Below are 19,374 nucleotides of genomic sequence, written 5' to 3'. Positions count from 1 at the left end.
CCTCTGTTGTACGCCAAATCATTGTGTGAACTTCCATACTCGTTTAAGCATCGGCCTCGGTCTGCGTGCCATCCCTCCTGTATCATCAAGTCAGTCTCTCAATCTCACCGAAACGAAAAAAGAAATCCTTCCAAAACGTACGGAATGTATTGTATCCTATACTCATCCTCCAAAGAAGACCTAATCTCGTCGGGAAGCTGTCCCGAGACCTTGATCGCGTACACGCCGGGCACATATCCGTCCAAGCGCTGCCACTTTGCGACCCACGACTTGGCCGGGTTGGCCAGCGTTATCAAGCCCTCAAAGACCTGCGACGTGCAGCTTTCGATCTGGTCCTGCGAGCCGATGAGGTGCAGGAATTCTTCGCAGTTGGGGCATCCTTCGTCGCGGAAGCGCTGTAAAGATTTGGGAGGTCAGCAGTGGCTCGCGTTTCTTGGGGGAGAGAAGAGAAGAGAAGAGACGGACGCTGTATGTCATGACGATGGAGCAGACCATGCAGGCGCGCAGGTAGCGCTGCTGGCCGGGGGTGACGAAGCTGGACATGCTGCGCGGTAGAGGGAGGGAGGTTTGTTGGATGAATTGGCAAGGCTGAAGATTGAAGATGGAATCTATCAATGGGTCATTTTGGCGGAAAGGCGCTGGAGGAGCGCTAGTGCGGAATTGCTTCCGAGGCATAGAGTACGTACTGTACCTTGAGTTGGAGCTGTCTGCAGCATTTTGACAAGCAAGAGGATCTATGCGAAATGGTACATTTATATATTATCTATTTCATCTATTTGGTTTATAGTTTCATTTCAATAAATCTTCAATTCAAGGATCGGTGCATCCCGTTCTCTCGCTTTTAGGTGTTTCTATGATTCCAAAGATTCACCAGACTGCACTACAATCGATGCATCTAACCCAGATCATGCAACAAACGCAATTTAGATTTTCACCTACCAAGAGCTACCATCTAGACACCACTCCCAACTCTAACAACTTACACCCTCCCACTCAAATTATCTTAAAAAAATGAGCCAAGACACAAATTCAGAGGCCGAGCGGTCAATACTGGAGAAGACAAGACTTCACAAAACGCATGAACTGCTCACATGCATCATCAAATCACCACCCTTCTCATACGTCCATCTGGAACTTCTGACGAACCCTCCCGATGCTGCTGTTGAGCTCGACAATCTCCAGGTCAAATCTTACTGTACGGCTGCTTTACGCCAGTTCCTTGGATTAACTGGAACTGCAATTCCTCTCGATATGCTCAAAGTCGAGGGATCAGAATGCTGGGTTCGAGTGCCCCGAGAAGATCTCGGCTCCTTTGCCGCGGCGCTTACTGCCTGGAAAGGCACCAGTGATGAAGGCATCGAGTCTCTCCTACGAATCAAGCAGTGCTCTGACTGGCTTGGCGCAATGGTTGGAAGCCATGGACAGGATCGACTGTGGAACAATTGAGGCATTGATGCTGCATAACCTAAAATACCTGATCTACAAAGGGGTATATCTAAGTGCTGCCTCTTACATGGCCATATTTTAGAGCTTTTTACTGTTTTTTGATACCCCTTCGGATACCTGGAGGCTACGGGTTTATATACTCCCCAGGTTCCTAGAAGCCCTTCATCGCCTCTCTTTGGATCGACCTAATACCTTACATGAGGGACGACATCAGAGAGCTTTGAGCATAGGCCTATGTTATCATGTTAGAGCCAGCTCCTGAAGTAGCAAAGGGAAGAGGGATAAGAGGGAGGGAGACTCACCATTGGCCGAATGTTCGGGTGCGGTACCGCATCAAACTGCTCGTACCGAAGCTTATAATCAGGTCCGATGTTGATGTAAGCGCCCCTGTTCTCAGTCGAGTCACAATATCTCGGAGCAGAGAAGACTAAAGGATCATCAATCGTTAGTTTTTCTGCGGCGATAGAAGCTAGTCCAATCAACATGAGACATACCGGTAATGCATTTGCCATCGTGCTGCACTTCGTAGCCATCCATGCGCACTTCGTGACTTCGGATGACGGCCTCCAGACCGTTGTTCTCGCAGAACCTCTTGGTGACATCGGGGCCGAATTGCATGCCGACTCCTCGCTTGCTAGGTCCTCGGCCGGGTTCGTCTTGAGGATCGGTCCATAGCATCTCCATCATCAGACCTGACTGACCAGGCTGGCGCTGGCTATGTCGGTTCAGCTTGCGAATGTCGTCCAATGTAACCTTATCATCGGAGAATAGACCGCCGTGGAGAACCAAGTACTTGGATCCAATTAATGTGGCCAGGGCCAATGCTGAGAAACTCTCGGAGAATAGCCTGAAAATCCTGTTGTGGGTGTCAGTAAATGTTGACCGTATTGGTGCCAGAGTCCAAAATCCAAATTTACCTCTCGTTGTACTTGGCTTTGCATTCTCCCTCAAAGCCGTAGACCTTGTTCATGTCATCTGTCTCGTGATTTCCTCGGTTCAGGAAGAAGTTGTTGGGTCGTAGCCACTTGTAGGCGTACAGTAATAACGCAATCTCGGTGGACCAAGAACCCCTGTCGACGAAATCGCCGTTGAACAGGTACCAGTGCTTATCCGATGGAACACCGTTTCGTCGGAACAATTCCATGAGGTCAAAGTATTGGCCTAGATTCGGGAATAAGTCAGCACCATGCAATAAATAACCAATAACAGCTATGCCACAATATGTTTTGCCTACCGTGGGTATCACCACAGACAGTCAGCTCGACTCCCTCGGGAACTTCCACCTCCACCATGGTGGGCTCGTCGTATACAAGTTTCTTAACGGCAATGATGATCTGGTAGACGTATTTCTTCGCAAGGAGCTTGCCATTCTTGAATCTCTCAATCATGTCGTCGATAAATTCCTGGGTCATCTCGCTTCCGAGCTTTGCTCCGTCATAGCCATCCTCCACGACCATGGAGTCCAGATCAAGCCCCTCCGCAGCCGATGGCTCATCGCCAACTTCGATGGCAGCGAAGAAAGCAAGCTGGCGCACAATCTTCTTGCATTCCTCCAGCTTGAGTCGCGCATCCTTGTTGTTGGGGTCCAGCCGGACACACTCCTTGAAGTCTTCAATCGCATCCTTGGGTTTTAGAATCGCAGTGCGGGCGAGGCCTCGGCGGAAGTATGCCTACATGTGGAAAAATCTTGATTCAGTTCCCAAACTCTTGTATAATGCGACTGCGAGAATCTTTTACCTTGACCAGCTTCGGGTTGATCTCGAGGGCCTTGGTGGCATCGGCAATGGCATATCCGTATGCTTCTGTCTTGATGTATGCCTAGTCACACGCCAGTTAGTCAAGCTGCAGCCTGGGGTATAAAGACCGAGCCGGAGCGAAGTCGGGTTTACACACTTGGGCTCTGTTGGTGAAAAACGTGGGCTCGGAGGCATCTGCGTCGATGGCCTTGCTGTAAAAGGTAATTGCTGTAGGATAATCCCCATGGGAGAACGCCTTGTTTCCCTGGTTCTTGAACTCGACAGCCGTTTGCGACATGGTGAAGAGGGGTGATTATAGGTTGGACTGGAGCACGCGGAGATATTGGGAGGAAGCCTAGGGCCGTGATATCGCGTGCGCCAGACCGTCGCAAGGGGAATTCGCAGGATTCGGAGATGGGAGAATGCACAATGGGAAATCTATACAAGAAAGACGGGCTCTTTGTCCTCGGCCGGTCAACGTCACAGGCGCAGCGTCTGGAGGAGCAAGTGAGAGGTTTGGACTTTTCGCAAAGAGAGCCCAAAACCTGGAATCGATAAAGAACTGGGGATGCAGAGTGGGTTCTGGATTGGGCTAACAAGGTCCTAACAAGGTCCGAATGAGGAGAAGGCCAAGTGCAGATGCCCGTCTAGGCTTCTCTAGGCTGCTCCAGAGGCTCCTCAATAGGCTGCCGGCCCCCTGTAGGGCCTACCAGGTTGTGCTATTTGCCGCTGCCATGTGCCCTGTGGATGTCGGAGGCGTCCATGTTCCAGCGGCCTAGCCAGCCCTAAGGCCAGCCTGTGGCTTTCCGCCGTCCATTGCATTGCGCATAGGTACTGTAACAAAGCCCGGATGGCGCCCATGTGTGTGTTGGTGCGTGCTGCGGTCGGATAGATGCATGTACCCGTACATGTACATGTGGCGGCTCGTGGGGGCGAGTGACAAGGGCCTTGCTGGCGTGGCGGCAGTAGTCCGGAGTACTGCCAGTTGGCACGGTACTTTTCACATGGCGACTCTACCCTTGTCACTCATTTCGACAACTGAACGGCCCAAACTCTCCTACTTGCACATCAACAAACAACACCTCTTTGTCATAATCAATGGCCAGTTTCACATCAACAGATCCAACCTCCAAGGAGACACAGCCATCAAACATACGGCACAGACTAAAACTAACCGCAAGTTTGGTCTTGACACGGCCCGCCATGGAGTCTGCGGCTGGGGCCTCAAACGCCCTGGTGCGTAAGAGGACCGACACAGATCTGATGCCGCCTCCGCCGCCAGCAAAAAAGATCAAGAGGCCCAAGAAAGTGCTGGATGAGGATACGTACACAGAGGCGCTATCACAGATTATCGCCAGGGATTTCTTTCCCGGCCTTTTAGAGACGCAGATTCAGCAGGAGTATTTGGATGCGATGGAGTCGAAAGATGCTGCCTGGATATCAAGCGCCAGCCGGAGACTTCGACACGTTATGACCCCTGGTCGGAAACCCACAAGAGCCTCTTCATCAATCAACATCACAAATGGCAACAGCACTCCCACTAGCTATGTTGGCGATACACCAGCGTCCGTGGCAATAAGCGTCGCGCAGGCCAAACCGGGGCTGGATCTCAACTTGAGCTTGTCCACATTTCAGGCCACCTACACTAGTGAAGATAATGAGAGCTTCTACAAACTAATCGACAAGCAAAACCAGAAGAGGGCCGATAAATACGCCTGGCTCTGGCGCGGAAATAAGCTTCCTTCGAAGCAGATGATTAAACAGAAAGAGGTCACCGACAGACTGGAACAGACGCGGAGTCTTGTTGACGATGGATTTAAGAGAGATTTGTTGGCCATCAGGGATGTCGAAGAGCGGCCTGCACGACCGGACTCATGGAAGGCAGCCCCACGGAATGGCCTCATGTTTGAGCCAGAGGGCCTCGAAGACGGGGTTAAGACGATTGCCGAGAGCGCGGAGGAGCAGTCTCGCATGGCGCCAAGATCGATTAGCTATGAGAATACGAGGATGCCGCAACCTCATGTGCCACAGCGACCTCCATCCCCAACCATGTCGTCAGTACGCGATGCTATTGCTGGAAAGCCACGACAGCAAGATCTCGACTCTAGCATTGTGGGCGGTGGTGAAACCCCGCGAGTGAATGGGTACGCCTTTGTCGATGACGAAGACGGTGACGACGACGCATCCATCAAGATGCCTGCACCTATCAATCTAGGACCCGGGGATGCGACAAACCCTTTCAAGATTCAAGATCAGAGGGAGCGAGAGCTCCTCCACGAGCGAATGGTGGAGCGAATTTCCAAGTCCAAGAGCGAGTCTCAGCGGAGAGGGTTCACGGGCAAGGCCAGTCAGATGGAGACACCGAGATTCACCAGTGGCCCGAGAGTATCGGGAGGCTTGACACCGGCCGCCCAACGACTATGGAACAAGATGGCGACCCCGCTGAGAGGCAAAGCAGCCGATTCCTTTGGACAAGCAACACCAAGGAAACCCAAAGGCTCGCTTTTGAGGAGCGTCAGCAGAGTGCCCCCCAAATCAAATTAATGTGGCTGTTTTCGTTTCGGAATTGTTGCAACATTATTCATTTTACCTATACATGTTTTATTCTGGAGAGAGCGATATAAGGATATCGGTGGTGTTTTGGAAACTGGATTAGCAAGGCGTCGTGACGAGGAACAGTCACATGAAAATTTATACATCAAATTTGTTGACCAGAAGGGAACTATAGAGAGAGTCGAGGAATTCATAAGGAATCGATTATGCAGATATTCATTTATTCGTATATCGATATTAATTTCACTTTATCATCTATTGGTAATCTACTTTAGATCGCATTCCCAAGCGCGCAGAGCCCACTCTCAAATTAGAATCCATGGTGCGCTTTGGTGACATGCAGTTCCGTCGCCCCGCTTAACTGCATATTTTAACGACATCCAACTAAAACTTGGCGGCCTTTTCCGATCTGCAACTCTATCATACGAATCTCGAATCCGCAGAACAGAAGCTTTTCCAAGACTCTGCTTTTTTGTTTCGGTGAATCCGCGGCTGCTTAGTTCACATGGGTTTTGTGAACTTTGCGATTGACCTTGCGGCGGTGCTCAATGCCTCTCGGTCTGTCGCATCAAAGCATGTCGCTCTTCGCGGCCGGCAGCTCGACGTCTATAGCAGGACGTCCAGCGTTGCGTCTGTGTTGAGGAGTAAGGCTGCTGGTCCAGTACAAACGGAAACTCCGGAGCAAAAGGAGCCGACTGATGGAGGTGAAGCTGTGGGAAAGGAGGCTGTGGATGTTGAGGATGTTGGCGAGAAGAGCTCCGAGTCTGCGGCTTCATCTGCGCCGGTTTCCGAGGCGCCAAAGCCGGGAGACTTTAAGCTCCACGAGCAGCCAATCTTCAAAACTTCAATATCCGGAAATGATTCCGTACGACAAACAATAGAGAATGCGTCTGCGAATATCTCCCCGGCTCAGAACCAGGACCAGATCAAGGAGGAGTTGGACGTACCTCAGGGGATTGACGTCAACATCTTTCACACTGCGCGAGGCTCTCAGATTCTTGACTCATTACGCAAGCAACGTGGAAAGCCAGATAGCCGTAAAGAGGCTGCTAGTAGTGCTGCGAAGGAGCATCCTCTACGATACTGGCCGCGACCACCTCCTGTTATGGAGGATGTCACTCCTTCAATTGCTGCTGAGGTTGAGACCAGGATTGTTGACGCTGTAGATGAAAAAGCTCAGCAGGATGTACAGCAATCAGAGTCTATAGAAACCACAACACCGGAGTCAACAAGTACACCGCCACCGGAACCTCAGGTTGTACCAGAGGCTATTACAGAAACTGCGCCAGAGACTGCACCAGAAGATATTACAAAGGCTCCACCAGAGCCTGTGCAGGAAAATACACCAGAAACTTCACCAGAGACTTCATCAAGCCCTCTTACAATCGCAGAAGAACCTCCGTCTAGCACGAAAAAGGTAGATGAAGAAATAGTCGAAGCTGTGAAAGCAGCGGCCATCCCCGAAGCACCGCCCGTGAATATACCTACCTATCAGCTTCGAGAATCCAAAGTACCCGCTACCCGATTCAGTCGTATCCTCAACTATGGCGGTCTAGCTGCTGGACTGTTCGGCGGAGCTGTGACGGAGAGCGTAAGCAGAGCCTTTGGAGGTGGTGGTGAAGGGTCTGTATTACTCAGTGGGGGTAACATGGAGAGATTGGTAACAAAGCTCTCTCAAATGAGAGGTGCTGCTCTGAAGCTGGGACAAATGATGAGCTTTCAGGACTCAAAAACAATGCCAGCCCCTCTTCAGGAGGTGCTCCAGCGGGTTCAAGACCGAGCTGACTACATGCCGGCGTGGCAGCGGGACCGTGTTTTGATCAGCAATCTTGGATCTGACTGGCGAGACCTGTTCAGCGAGTTTGAAGAGAAGCCCATTGCGGCTGCCTCGATCGGCCAGGTTCACAGAGCCGTGCTCAAGTCAAACGGCAAGCGAGTAGCCGTCAAGATCCAATTCCCTGGCGTGGCCGATTCCATCAACTCTGATCTGGACAATCTCGGCATCTTGCTCACGGCCACAAAGCTGCTTCCCAAGGGCCTCTACCTGAACAAGACGATTGACAACGCCAGACTGGAACTCGGTTGGGAATGTGATTACACTCGCGAGGCAGAGTGTGCGAAGCGGTACAAGGAACTGCTCCAGGGTGAGGAAGGCGTTTTCGAAGCGCCAAATGTCCATCTGGAGGCATCTGGCAAGCAAGTCTTGACCATGGACTTTCTCGACGGCATTGGTGTCACTCGCGTCACGTCGTTTACGCAGGAGCAGCGCGATTGGATCGGCACGCAGATCCTGCGGCTGTGCCTGAGGGAGATTACAGAGTTCAAGTTTATGCAGACAGACCCCAACTGGACAAACTTCCTCTACAACGCCGGCACCAACAAGCTAGAGCTTCTCGACTTTGGCGCCTCGCGAGAGTTCCCCGAGGAGTTTATTTCGCAGTACGTGCAGCTCCTCGAGTGCGCATCCCGGTCCGATCGAGCAGGCGTAAAGAAGTTCTCCGAAGGCCTAGGATACCTGACAGGCCACGAGAGCAGGACGATGCTTGACGCACACATCCAATCAGTCCTCACTCTAGCAGAGCCATTCCTAGAATCAGCCCCCGAGGTCTACGACTTCAAGGACCAGACCATTACCGAGCGAGTCAGGGCGCTCATCCCAGTCATGCTAAACGAACGGTTGGCGCCGCCGCCCGAGGAAACGTACAGCTTGCACCGGAAGCTGAGCGGCGCGTTTCTGCTGTGCGCGAGGCTGGAGAGCAAAGTCCGGTGCCGCGAGCTGTTTGCCAACAGCGTGGCCAAGTCGGGCTATGTTGAGCGCTCGTGAGAGCTTCGGTCGATGGGTGTTGTTGTAATACTAGCGGGACCTATATCAGCTGTAACATTAGTAAAAAGTTTTGTTAGAGAGATGGCATATAGAACTTTTTTTTTCTCTTACTGTTGGAAGAGATTGAGTGGAGAAGAAGGCAATCTTTTGTTTGATTTTGTATATTGATATGAGCATACAATGGCCTTTTCTCACAACAACTTGGCTGCCACACTCCATTCGAAATAGAGCCATCAAGTCCAACGAGAGGTCGCAAGACGACTTGAATGAAAGCCAGGGAATTCAATTAAAAGTAATACAGTCTTCTCTGCTAACCAATACCAATCTGAGTTTATTCAACACTTCCTCCATCCTCCCTTATACTGCTTCTATCCGATTAAGTTTTGTATCCTTGTTCCCCTGTCGTCATCCCCGCACCCAAACTTATAAACCATGCTACCTACCAACTCATCCTGCTCCGTTGCCGACCACATTCCCTTGCCTTGCGGCCACGGAAGCGATGACGTCCGGCGTAGCATAAGCGTAACATCTTGCTTTTCTTAACCTAGTATTCCAGTATTTACCTGGACCGCCCTCAGGGCAGTGCCTGAAGAATGCTCTGCGATATTTGACGAAAGTGATGACTGCGTGGGCGCGTTGCCAGTCTTCGTGATGGATGCCCCATACACACTCGTTTTCCAAACCCTCTGTCGGCTCTCTGAATCTGGAAGGGTTGGCCTTGATCAACTTGTACATGCAAGCAATTGCAGTGAGAACTGAATCAAGCTGGAATAGGTTGGCGTGATTGGCGTGATTTTGTACTCCAAAGTTGGGATACCCTAATATTGACCCCCATACTAGAACCTCGTCGGTTCTACCGTTGTCCAAAAATGCTTTCAACCAGTGATCCGCCCTCATAGCAGCTAACTGATCCTAGAGTATGGGTCTAGGGGGGGATATACGTTGAGTGTTCCCTTCAAGCTTGCGACTATTGTCGAGGGTGATTAGTGGCCATATTACACGCGGGGCTACAATAGATGATTAGCCAGCGCCTGTGACATGGTTATATGAGAGGGGAGACAAGCATAAGATTTGTGTGTTCCTCTGCCATCTGATGATGACAGGATGTGATCGGAATGAGAAGTCACACCATAGATTTGCTAAATCTTACCAATAAAATCGGCAAAATAGTAAAGGTGCTGCACTTTGGAGAAGCCAAGGTACGAGGACAAAAAGCCAGGGTATTGGGGGAGTTTATCAGAGTTCAACAAACGAGCGAATGCGGGCCGATTTCTAGAAGATTGCCATTTATCGATCATCTTCTGAGTGATCAGGTTGGGCGGTGTTTGAGGCTGCGGCACGAAATTGGGTGACCCGACATCCATTGGCCTTTCGCTGTCTGTGTCTGGTATCGGCAAACCCATGAGCCAGTTATTTTCTGACATGCATGGTTCGGGAACCTCATCTGAATCTGCCATTGGTGAGAAAGCTAAGGTATTGCTGTTGATGATGGCCGCCTCGGGGAGAGCACCGCTGGTTTTGGTTGAGAGAAGATTGTGATGGAGGAGTAAAAAAGGCAACGAAGTACTAAGGTAGGGAGAATTGATACAAGGCCAGTCTCGGTATGTTGATCTCGCGGTCGGACCTGACTACTATATGTTGAACATTGTTATCTTTTAATTCGGACTTTCCAACTGTCTGTTGCACAAAGCAACCAAGTAGACCCCATGATGCAAAATGATGCGCTCAAAGGAAGTAGCATTGAATCTTTATCCATTGATGACTACTAGGTACCTACTAGGTAACTCTGCCGAATCAAGGTACTAAGCTATATCCCAGAGTCCAGATGATACACAACAGAAGCAACAGCTGGGCATCGGCATCTGTTAAAGTACATTACCTACATGTATAAAAAAGAATCCATGTGGTTGCAAAGGACAAAGAGTGACCCGCCGAGGTTGAATCTCCGGGCTCAAAATACTAACACACACATGTGACAGCTGGGCGTCGATGTATTCAGGTAGGCACCCTAGTAGCCACTACAGCACTAACGTATAGCGCCTACGGGTACACGTATAGCAAAAACCTGGCAGCCCGTTGATTTAGAGCTTCACAAGCCCTGTCTCCATGGTGAATTTGTAACGCTCATGTGTTTTTGCTGCGAAAATCCGCTGCAGCTTGAAACAAAAGGTACTTTCCAGGTACCTAAAAAACGGACAGACAGACACACGAGCGGGCTAGCTTTTGCCCTCCCGTCTTCAATCTTACGTGCTACACGCTATGTTACACGCGACACCCGGAGATCCAATTACCGGCTGCCGAGAGGGCGCGATTAGATAAGCGAAGATGCAGCAGCGGTTTAGGCCGTTTCGCCACCGAAGGGCCAGCATGTGCGGATGCGTGGCCGCAGCTCCGGATTCCTGGGACCCCTGGCAAAGAAACAGAGAAGAGGCGGGACAAGGAACAAAAGAGAGGCCGAGACAGGAGAGGAAGAATGGATGAATTGAATGAGGACAAGGGCGAGGGGTGGAGTTGGGATGAGTGCAGTATGTTTGAGTACGGCAAGTATGCACGGGTGCTCATAGATACAGGCCCAGGCACAGGCACAAGCACAGGCCATGAAGCATCAATTCTTGTTGAACCCCATCGGCGAACAATTGAAACAAGTGTCAAGGTTCCATCTGTTCTCTCTTGCTGAGCAACTGACTGACCTGCTGGGACCAGCGCCCGGCCCTGGAGCTCTGCTAGCCTCGAAAGCAGGGACTGCAATCAGCATCGTGCAGCTCTTTTTTTTTTCCTCTCTATTTTTTTTTCTTCGCTCTTCCCCTAGTATTCTCGCGTTGGGCTCTGATTTAGACTATAATTCTCGGCGTCAGAGGCTGACAGCCGTCCGCCCCAAGAGCTATGGCAATATCTCCAACGTTCAGGACGTTGGTACAAGGCTAAAAGGCTAAGGGCCAACGAAACGCAGGGAGGAGGCGTGTAAGGAGAAAACTACTCTACGATAGACTACTGTACATGCACCTTAGTACGAGTAGTACGTCGGGATAGTGTAGGTGTGTAGAGTGTTTGGCAATTTGTCACGCGGGAGGGCTACATACTGGTCCATGGCTGGCCCTTATTTTCTCTCTGTGTCTCTTGTTTCTCTTTCTCTTGTTTTTGCTCATGTCTGGTCTGGTCCTGGTCTGGGTCTGGTGTCTGGGGTGGCCACCCCCTGGTTGTTCTTGGTATTGTTGTTGGCTGACTGGCTTGTTTCTAGCTGGCTCTGTTTGGAAACGAACGCCGAATCGATGGCGAGCAAGCTAAAAATGTACCCTGGGAAACAGTGCATGCTACTAAGGCTGTGCATGTGCAATGAGATCCTTCTTGGGATGCGTGCATGCGGGGGCTCTTGAAACAAACAAGGAGTCGGTCGCTGTGGGATTTGTTTTAATAAAGAGAAACGAAAAAAAAATTAGAAAATAGACAGTGAGTCGCATCAGCAGGGGGTGTAAACCAGGGCAGAGAAAGGCTAGAACATTAATCAGTGCGCTTGCAGTGCAGTAAGACGCTGGGGTTATAGGGGCAATCGAACAAAATACCCAATTTACAGTAGATACTCGTACTCGAAGAAGAGAGAATCCCGGGTTCAATTCAGAGGGTGGGAGGTGGGAAGAGTTCACGAGCGGGTTACAAGGGTTCAGCTGCGTTCCTCGACGGAACCGCTCTCTCGGACTTGTGCCACTTAGATTGCTCTGCCAAGGACATGGGGAGAGACATGCTGAATGGGCAAAAAGTTGAGAGAGAGAGAGAGGGCGTACATAAGAGTAAGGGGAGGAGGGGTGAAAAGGGAGGAGGGGTGAAAAGGGATGTGGGGGGGGGGTGCATCGTAATCTTTTCTCTCTCTTCTCACGCTCTCTCTTTCCCTGTTTCTGTCTCTCTCATGCACAAATTCATCGGTCACTTTTTTCTGTGTGTGTGTGTGCGTGATGTGATGACCGAGATTTTGAAAGAAAACGGTTAGAGGGCGATTTGGCAGCGTCCGGCGGCCAGCTGCTGTTCGTGGTTTAGGGCGGGGGGCGGCTGATTGTAGAAACCAGAGCGAGATGGGTATGGATGGCATGGATGGGTATGGATCTGTGGGCATCTTGTTTAGGGGTGGGTGGTTCGTGTCGTGGTCGTGGTCGTGTCGGATCGTCTCGTATCCGCTCTCTAATTGTTCTAGTTCTCTCGTCTCCTTGTCATTCTGCTTCTATGATGGTATAATGAATGATATACTCCGTAGTACCGTTTACTCGGGCATTAAGTCAATATTGCCAAGCACTGCAACTCCCTAATACCTACACCTGCAGCAGCACACTACAGTAATCGTACATGACAGCCGCAGTAGCATTATTGCATACTCCTCTCCTGCTAAGCAATGCACATACGAGTATGTATTATTATTACATTATTACTTGTTGGTCCCGGATATCCCAGTAACAAGCCCGCGGGCCAATCACACGCCGCGCCCCACCATCGGCAACGGATCTCCCAAGGGCTGAGCGCAAGGCTTCGGGACGTGCGCCCGAAAATTTTCGGGATTACTGCGTCGACGCCCCTTCGGAGGGTGTGTGTGTTGCGATATTGATGATCCATCGCAAGCTGGGCCCGGAATCTTGATGGAGAGCGTCTCCTCTCTCGCTGGCCCCCCCGTTTCTTGACCGTTTGACTCGACCTTGTTTTCACGACTCAAGCACCTTTACTTCATCGTTTTTAATAGACTGGTTTTGTATTTAGAGAAATGCCCACTGCGGTGGCTGGCGGGAAGAGGATCCCGTCGTCCGGCAGATGGAATCGGAAAAATGGCTCTTTGAAGGAAAACCGTTTTGTAATAAGAGAGAGGGGGAGGAAAACGTCCCGGAGCGCCTCATGCCGACCGCCGCGCCCTCTACTGCATCGTATCTACTGCATGTATTCTCCAGGGATCCAACGCAACACACACCTTGTATGACTGTACGAGTAACATGCCTGCCTACTTACATAACCACATCGTAGTCGGCTTCTTGCAGCTTTTCGGCCGGAGATTGGCAAGTGTCAATCACTTCACTGCTGGGTAAGCCAAGACGCCGCGGCTGGTTGCTTTGCCTATACGAGTAACCACAAGGAATTCCCGGTTTTTACACCTCACTATTTGTTTTTTTCGCTGCTCATCTCTTCTGTTCTGGTCCGCCTATCTTGCGCTTTTGCTGTGATCCAAACTACGCACCTTGTTCTTCCTTCTTCTTTTCTCCGACTCAGAGTTCTTCTCTTTCCACATAACCTCGGTAAACCGCCGTCGCCCAGATCACCCTCGTGCCCCCTTTGGGCCCGGCCCCATCGCACCCCCTTCTCAGCTGACTAGCCACCAGAGATCCATTCCTAAATACCCATAGAAACACGCTCTCGACCCCAAAAGTCTTGAATAAACAGAAACCTATGATGCCCGCTCAAAGAACCCCCCTCCCTTCTTCCCACCAGCCCGGAAACAAGGATGGATGGGGGGCAGAGAGGGAGTGCGAGGAGTGTGAAGACGAGGGGGGAAAGACGACGACAACCAACAAAGGCGTATGTAACTCGTAATAATTGCCTACTTGTCCACTAGCCGTTGCAAATCAATGTTCGGACAGGGCAGGGGGGGTGAAGTGGCTTGGAAGGATTTGGGATGGGATAACGAACAAGTCACTCTGCTTAGGCCCATCTCAACGGTCAAGTTGGCCTCCCCCCTCCCGGGAACTGGGGTCTAGGGGGCAAGGGGGGAAGAAGAAAGATTGAGCGAAAAATAATCATCATCCATCGCAAGACTGTTGCAACTGCAGCTTGCCGGGGGTCCTGATCCTAGGGGAGGGGGGGCGGCGTAAAAAAAAAAAAAAAGGATCCATCAATGGGAATTGGACCTACTAGAGCAAAGAGAACTAAGGCAGCATCATGGGCAATCCTGTTGTCGCTATGTAAGTGGCTCACACCCCCCGTTCCAAAACTGGAGGGACCCGCCGAGCCGTTGAGGCGTTCCCGATGCTTCTCTTGGTGCCAGATCGCTGCAAAAGGGATGTACGCTCGCGATCGGGCGTTTCCCGGCGACTGTTCAGGTTGTTTGTGTCGTTTTTGAGCTGCCTACGTTCAACTTCCGCTTCTATTCACGTACAGATACGCGAGGGCCCTGTCTTTCCTAACGTAATCTAACAGGAAGAATACCACCAGACGACGTGACTGTACAGCTGTTCAAGGTTCATTCGAGCTGATTATCTAATGATCCAATTGCTCGATTTTGCTCAACGGTTAGGTCAAACTCTGCTCAAGGCGACTAAATTAGAGCGCATTCGGGGTGCTCGAAAAGAGGCGTTTTTAAGTCAACCCACAACAAGTCTCGGCATTCGGTAATGGATTTTAATGTAAGGAAATCGAGAAACGGTTTCTCGTTGATTCTAACTCTATTGATACAGAAAACCCTGGCCCTTTCAGTTGATCCACAGTTCATTACAGGTCCCGACAGGTAATTAAAGCCTTGCAGACTGCCCCAAAACCAGCCCCATTTCCATCCCAGCCAAGCCAAATCACACCAACTCAAGAACAAAGTCAAGGAAACGTAGTCAAAAGAAGGAGAAAACGTTTCTCCTTGAGAAGTTGGGGTATTATGAATATAGACAAGAAAATTCCAAGTGCCAAAAACAAACACAGAAAAAACACACATTTTCCTTGCATCGCCCTCGTCGGGGATAGGATGCTATTATAACCCAAAGCGCCTTCCATCGTGATGTGACTGATTTTCCGCAGTACCGAATGTCGCCTAAAGCGACATGCATTGAAATTCCCAAACAAAACGCTGCCATCTGGAGGCTGTTCTACCATGATATAAACCGGCTAGTGAAATAGGAAAACATGTAAAGAAATAGACCCAAGATCAGAAAAAGGAAATGATACATGAGAAAACAGGAGGGGAAAGTCGAGGAATAATATGGAGGAGATGAAGGAAATTATAAGAAAGGGGGAGAGAAGGGAGGGGAAAAAAGAAAAGAAGAAGACAGCCAAAGCTGGTTGTTGGGTCCTACACCAACAGCCTCGCAATGGTCATCCTCGGGTCGACCTGGTGACTTGGCGGGGCAGCGGCGACACTCTGCTCTGGAGACGGCAGGATTGTCATGTGCGACATTTGGCTTTCTGCCCACGGGGGTTGTAGCCTGGGCAGTTCATAGTTTTGCATCGTAACGTCTCTCGTAAGCTCTCGTGAAGCTGGACCGGAGATGGAGTATCGGGCAAGGTCCGTGCTGGAATACTGGAAAGACGGGCCGGAAAAGAATGACGCCTCGGAGGAACGAGAATCAGGACGCTGGCTGTCATGTTGCTGGATGTAGCCATAGCTGCTCTGCCCAAAAACAGACGCCTCGTAGGCCTGTTGTTGGTAGGGTGTGGGATGGTGAGCCAGGGGCTGTGCAAGTTCCGGCGAATGAGCCGGTAATCGATACGATGCCACTGTGTAGTTGTTGTTGTTGTTGTTGTTGTCTGAGTCGGTCATGTCGGAAAAGGTTGGTGATTCCAGTGCTTGGGAACCGAATGATGATGGAGTGAAGACTGTGCCGGTTGAGGAAGAACACGTAGCCATAACGGAGGACACTGGGGCTGAAGGAGAAGCACCGGAGACGGTGGACTGGCCAGAACCCCGTCTCTTGGCAGCAGAGTGATGGCCTGCCTGCCGCTCCTCGGCCCGTCTGGTCTTGTTGACGAGGCCGTTGACGTAGTTCTTGATGGCGTTGTCGCTGCGTCCAGGGAGATGCTCGGCGATGCGGGCCCAAGCCGTGCCGTACTTTGCGTACAGGTCCATGATGTGGCGGGCCTCGTCTTCCGAGATGGGATCGTGCCGCAGATTCGGGTCGAGGTTCTGGTGGTATCTCTCACGGCACTGCTTTGCGTTGCGGGAAGCCATGTACGAGGCGATGCTGACCCAGTCCTGAGGCCCCATCAACCGCACCAGCGTCACCAGGCGGTGGCTCTCCTCGGGGGACCAAGGGCCCTTTCTGGGCTCGAGGATGCCGCTCCTCATGACGAGGGTTCGGAGTTGCATTGGAGTCATGGCCATCAACTCCTCCGTGGAGATGAAGTCAACCTCCCGAGGGACGTGGGGAGGAGAGACGGCAGTCATGGTGTGATGCTCGATTCTTTGGTGATGGATAGATATGGTGTTTGCGTGAGAGTGTGTAATAGGTAGTAGTAGGTAGAGAGGTAGAGAGGTTATGTGTGGTGAAGGAAGAGAAACGATGGCCCAAGTCGATGTCGATCGATGTAAGCAAGATATAAGGTATAAGGTACGGTAGGGGCTCAGCTAGGATGAGGCGAAAACAAAGTTATTGAACAACTATCGGAACAACAGGAATCGAATAATCGAATCGAGATTTGCCGGGGCCAAGCGCAGTCAAATCGGGAGGGAGCGAATCTTTATAACACGCAGGATCGAGAAAAGCTAAGCAGGTCGGCAATTTCCTGGGCCTTGCGAAAGAAAGCAGAAAGGCAAAAGGCAGCGATTGGGGGGGAGGGGGGTGTGAGTTTAGCACAACGGGCGACGACCGGGATGCCCTGGCTGGTCGAATTATAGATCTGCAGCGGGCGTACAGGGACTTGTGCCTGAGGTATAGCATTGTGACGGGTCTGCGGTTCTGAATCGAGCAGGTACAAGTACAGTACCTGTCGCTGTCAGTAGTGCGGAAGCGCGGTACTCGATGTTGATGGTGCGGGTGCTAGCAAACGTCTAGTATCGAACTACCAGCGCTTGGACCCAACGTTGGTGCTCTTGCTGTATCGAGCTACCGCAAGCCGCACTAGCGAGTACGGGACCGTTTAGTGCCTGTACCAGCGCGCATGTCGATGTGGGGAGGGCAAGTCCAGCATTCTGGTTGGCTGTCAAGAAATCCCGAAAGATTTCGGGCGTGAGAACTGATCGATCCAACACAAATCAGAAGTCACAAATCAGACATTCCCCCACAGGCTGGCCTGCCCGGTTGCTGAGAATACAGTACTCGTATATGTACGAGGAGCGCGTTTCGTTTCCTGTAGCATGTACTTGTATCTGATCTGTACAGGCACGGGTGCAGGTGTTGGCTGCAGGTACAGGGGACATGCCGGTGACCAAGTGCCCATGGAGTTATACCAGGCACAGCTGCGGGAAGCCAGCTACCAGGTAGAGAGAAGCTGGTATAATAAGCTCCAGGTTCGTAATAAGAATAAGCACAGGCACAGGAACAAGGATAGGCACAGGCACAGGGGTATGGGGTCGGCCCGGTGCTGTACGAGATACGATGGATGAGATGAGATGCCAGGCACACGCAAGAAGCTGAAGCAGGAATATGAACAGGTACAGGAACAAGTACAGGAATAGAAACAGGGCGATGCAACGAAAGCCACTGGCCTATCTATCCACGGTGCTGGTAACGGGTGCAGTAGGTACATGTAGCAACGCGTCCGTTGAACCCAGTCCAGTCAGTACCAAACTCGCACATGCCCGTACTCGTACACACGCGAACTCGGGGGGAGCGGGAGGCTCAAACATTTAGCCCCAAATACCGGTTGCTACCGATCGAATGCCAGGTATGGATGCTACCAGGCGCTAAGGTGGTTAGGAAAGACAGGCAGCCAAACAGACGGGACCTAGCCTGTGTTTTTGGCATGGCGGGATGTTCTTTTCAACGAGAGGTGAAAGCTGTTGGTCCATGAGAACATTATAGGGTCGCGTTCTTGGTACTAAGGTATTTTACTGGAATTAAGTCAGTGAATAAGATACGAAATATGCACAGTAAACTCAAATCATGTTTACATTAATAGATCAGATCAGGTCCGCCTTGTCCCGTTGGCCATCACCCGTCGGCCACAGCCTTGGTGTGACAGCATCACCCGTCACAACTGTCGCACGAGTCTTTTCCTCCCACCTCCCACAGGACACAGAGTAGATTAATTACCAACCTGTCGGTATTTAGCACCCAGATGGGGTCGCCCTTGTTCCCCCCCCCCCCCCCCCAAGCAAGGGAGAGTGAGAGAGAGAGTGGCCCTGATGCCCGAAGCGGACGAGACAAACTCCGAATACTCGGGTAGCGGCCATTTTGGGAGGGAAGAAACAACGTCATCACATTTCACGCCCCCAACACCGCCATCTTGGGTGCTGGGACCTCGTAAGGGGAAGCAAGGGCGGGCAAAAAAACATGTGCCTGCTGAAACAGAAAAGACGCGGCGCCAGAGACACACAGCCTTTGCCTCAAAGCTCAGCGCAAAATTACGAGCGGCGTGGTAAGGGTCCTCGCCCTTGGTCCTTTCCAAGATGGCTGTCTCTCTCTCTGTCTTTTGCTATCCTTTCGAGGCAGCCAGGGCGGCCCATCGTAACTTGTCGATCAACTGGGCTCTCCCCTATATCACAAATGACATGTGAAGTGTCGACGGGACGAGCGCAGTTGACGTGTCATGGGCTCCGGTTTACATGTAGCCTCCGCGGTTTCACAGAGTGGGTGATGGCTGCTTGGCCTGTCTCAAGGGCTCGGTCACAGGCCTTTGGGAGGGCGGTACGTGTAACTGTGCCCTTACTCCTATCCCCCGTGCCGGCTCTGTGTGAGTGTTGGGTCGGGGGGGGCGTAGACACCACTTGGCTGGCAAGTTTTACCCTCCTCCAAAAGGTACGTGTGGGTAGAGAGATTGGCGAGAACTACCCGACCAACAAGTTTCAAGCCCTCCCTTCCCAATAACCCTCCTGTGCGTGTCTGATGTCAGATTTCTGCGGGAAGAGCTTGGATATATGGGCGTATGCTAGTAGATGGTTTGCATACCTTGGCGAGTACAGGAGCTTATTTAGCACTGTCGGGACTA

At 51.3% G+C, this 19,374-nt stretch overlaps 6 protein-coding genes across 6 annotated transcripts; 3 read left to right on the top strand and 3 right to left on the bottom strand.

Annotated features, from left to right (window-relative positions):
- Positions 1–43: 43 nt before the first annotated feature.
- On the bottom strand, positions 44–543 carry M431DRAFT_496889 (hypothetical protein; the record flags this gene model as incomplete). Its single annotated transcript, XM_024917537.1, has 3 exons — positions 44–77; positions 142–395; positions 466–543. The coding sequence occupies 3 exons, from the start codon at positions 541–543 to the stop codon at positions 44–46; spliced, it is 366 nt and encodes a 121-aa protein (XP_024772238.1).
- Positions 544–1,011: 468 nt separating this feature from the next.
- Positions 1,012–1,446, top strand: M431DRAFT_90259 (hypothetical protein; the record flags this gene model as incomplete). The annotated part of the gene is made up of 1 exon (XM_024924130.1): positions 1,012–1,446. One exon carries the CDS (start codon positions 1,012–1,014, stop codon positions 1,444–1,446), a length of 435 nt encoding a protein of 144 aa, XP_024772237.1.
- A 2,805-nt stretch (positions 1,447–4,251) lies between these two features.
- M431DRAFT_509830 (hypothetical protein) lies at positions 4,252–6,031 on the top strand. Its single transcript, XM_024919369.1, has one exon. It carries the CDS (start codon positions 4,281–4,283, stop codon positions 5,724–5,726), a length of 1,446 nt encoding a protein of 481 aa, XP_024772236.1. The 5' UTR covers positions 4,252–4,280; the 3' UTR covers positions 5,727–6,031.
- Positions 6,032–6,160: 129 nt separating this feature from the next.
- On the top strand, positions 6,161–8,887 carry M431DRAFT_509829 (hypothetical protein). Its single transcript, XM_024919368.1, has one exon. The coding sequence runs from the start codon at positions 6,241–6,243 to the stop codon at positions 8,557–8,559; it is 2,319 nt and encodes a 772-aa protein (XP_024772235.1). The 5' UTR covers positions 6,161–6,240; the 3' UTR covers positions 8,560–8,887.
- A 119-nt stretch (positions 8,888–9,006) lies between these two features.
- On the bottom strand, positions 9,007–9,857 carry M431DRAFT_119523 (hypothetical protein; the record flags this gene model as incomplete). Its single annotated transcript, XM_024912075.1, has 3 exons — positions 9,007–9,461; positions 9,501–9,566; positions 9,710–9,857. The coding sequence occupies 3 exons, from the start codon at positions 9,855–9,857 to the stop codon at positions 9,007–9,009; spliced, it is 669 nt and encodes a 222-aa protein (XP_024772234.1).
- Positions 9,858–16,246: 6,389 nt separating this feature from the next.
- On the bottom strand, positions 16,247–16,573 carry M431DRAFT_90588 (hypothetical protein; the record flags this gene model as incomplete). The annotated part of the gene is made up of 1 exon (XM_024924164.1): positions 16,247–16,573. A coding segment is annotated over one exon (327 nt), but the record flags the coding sequence as incomplete, so codon positions are not given.
- Between the last annotated feature and the right edge of the window lie 2,801 nt (positions 16,574–19,374).

The sequence above is a fragment of the Trichoderma harzianum genome, assembly GCF_003025095.1.
Source record: "Trichoderma harzianum CBS 226.95 unplaced genomic scaffold M431scaffold_9, whole genome shotgun sequence".
Classification (NCBI taxonomy): Eukaryota; Fungi; Ascomycota; class Sordariomycetes; order Hypocreales; family Hypocreaceae; genus Trichoderma; species Trichoderma harzianum.
This window is presented reverse-complemented; position numbering and strand designations above follow the sequence as displayed.

Excerpts from the sequence above, each read along its gene's own strand:
- M431DRAFT_509829 (XM_024919368.1), top strand. The coding sequence starts at position 6,241 with ATGGGTTTTGTGAACTTTGCGATTGACCTTGCGGCGGTGCTCAATGCC.
- M431DRAFT_509830 (XM_024919369.1), top strand. The coding sequence starts at position 4,281 with ATGGCCAGTTTCACATCAACAGATCCAACCTCCAAGGAGACACAGCCA.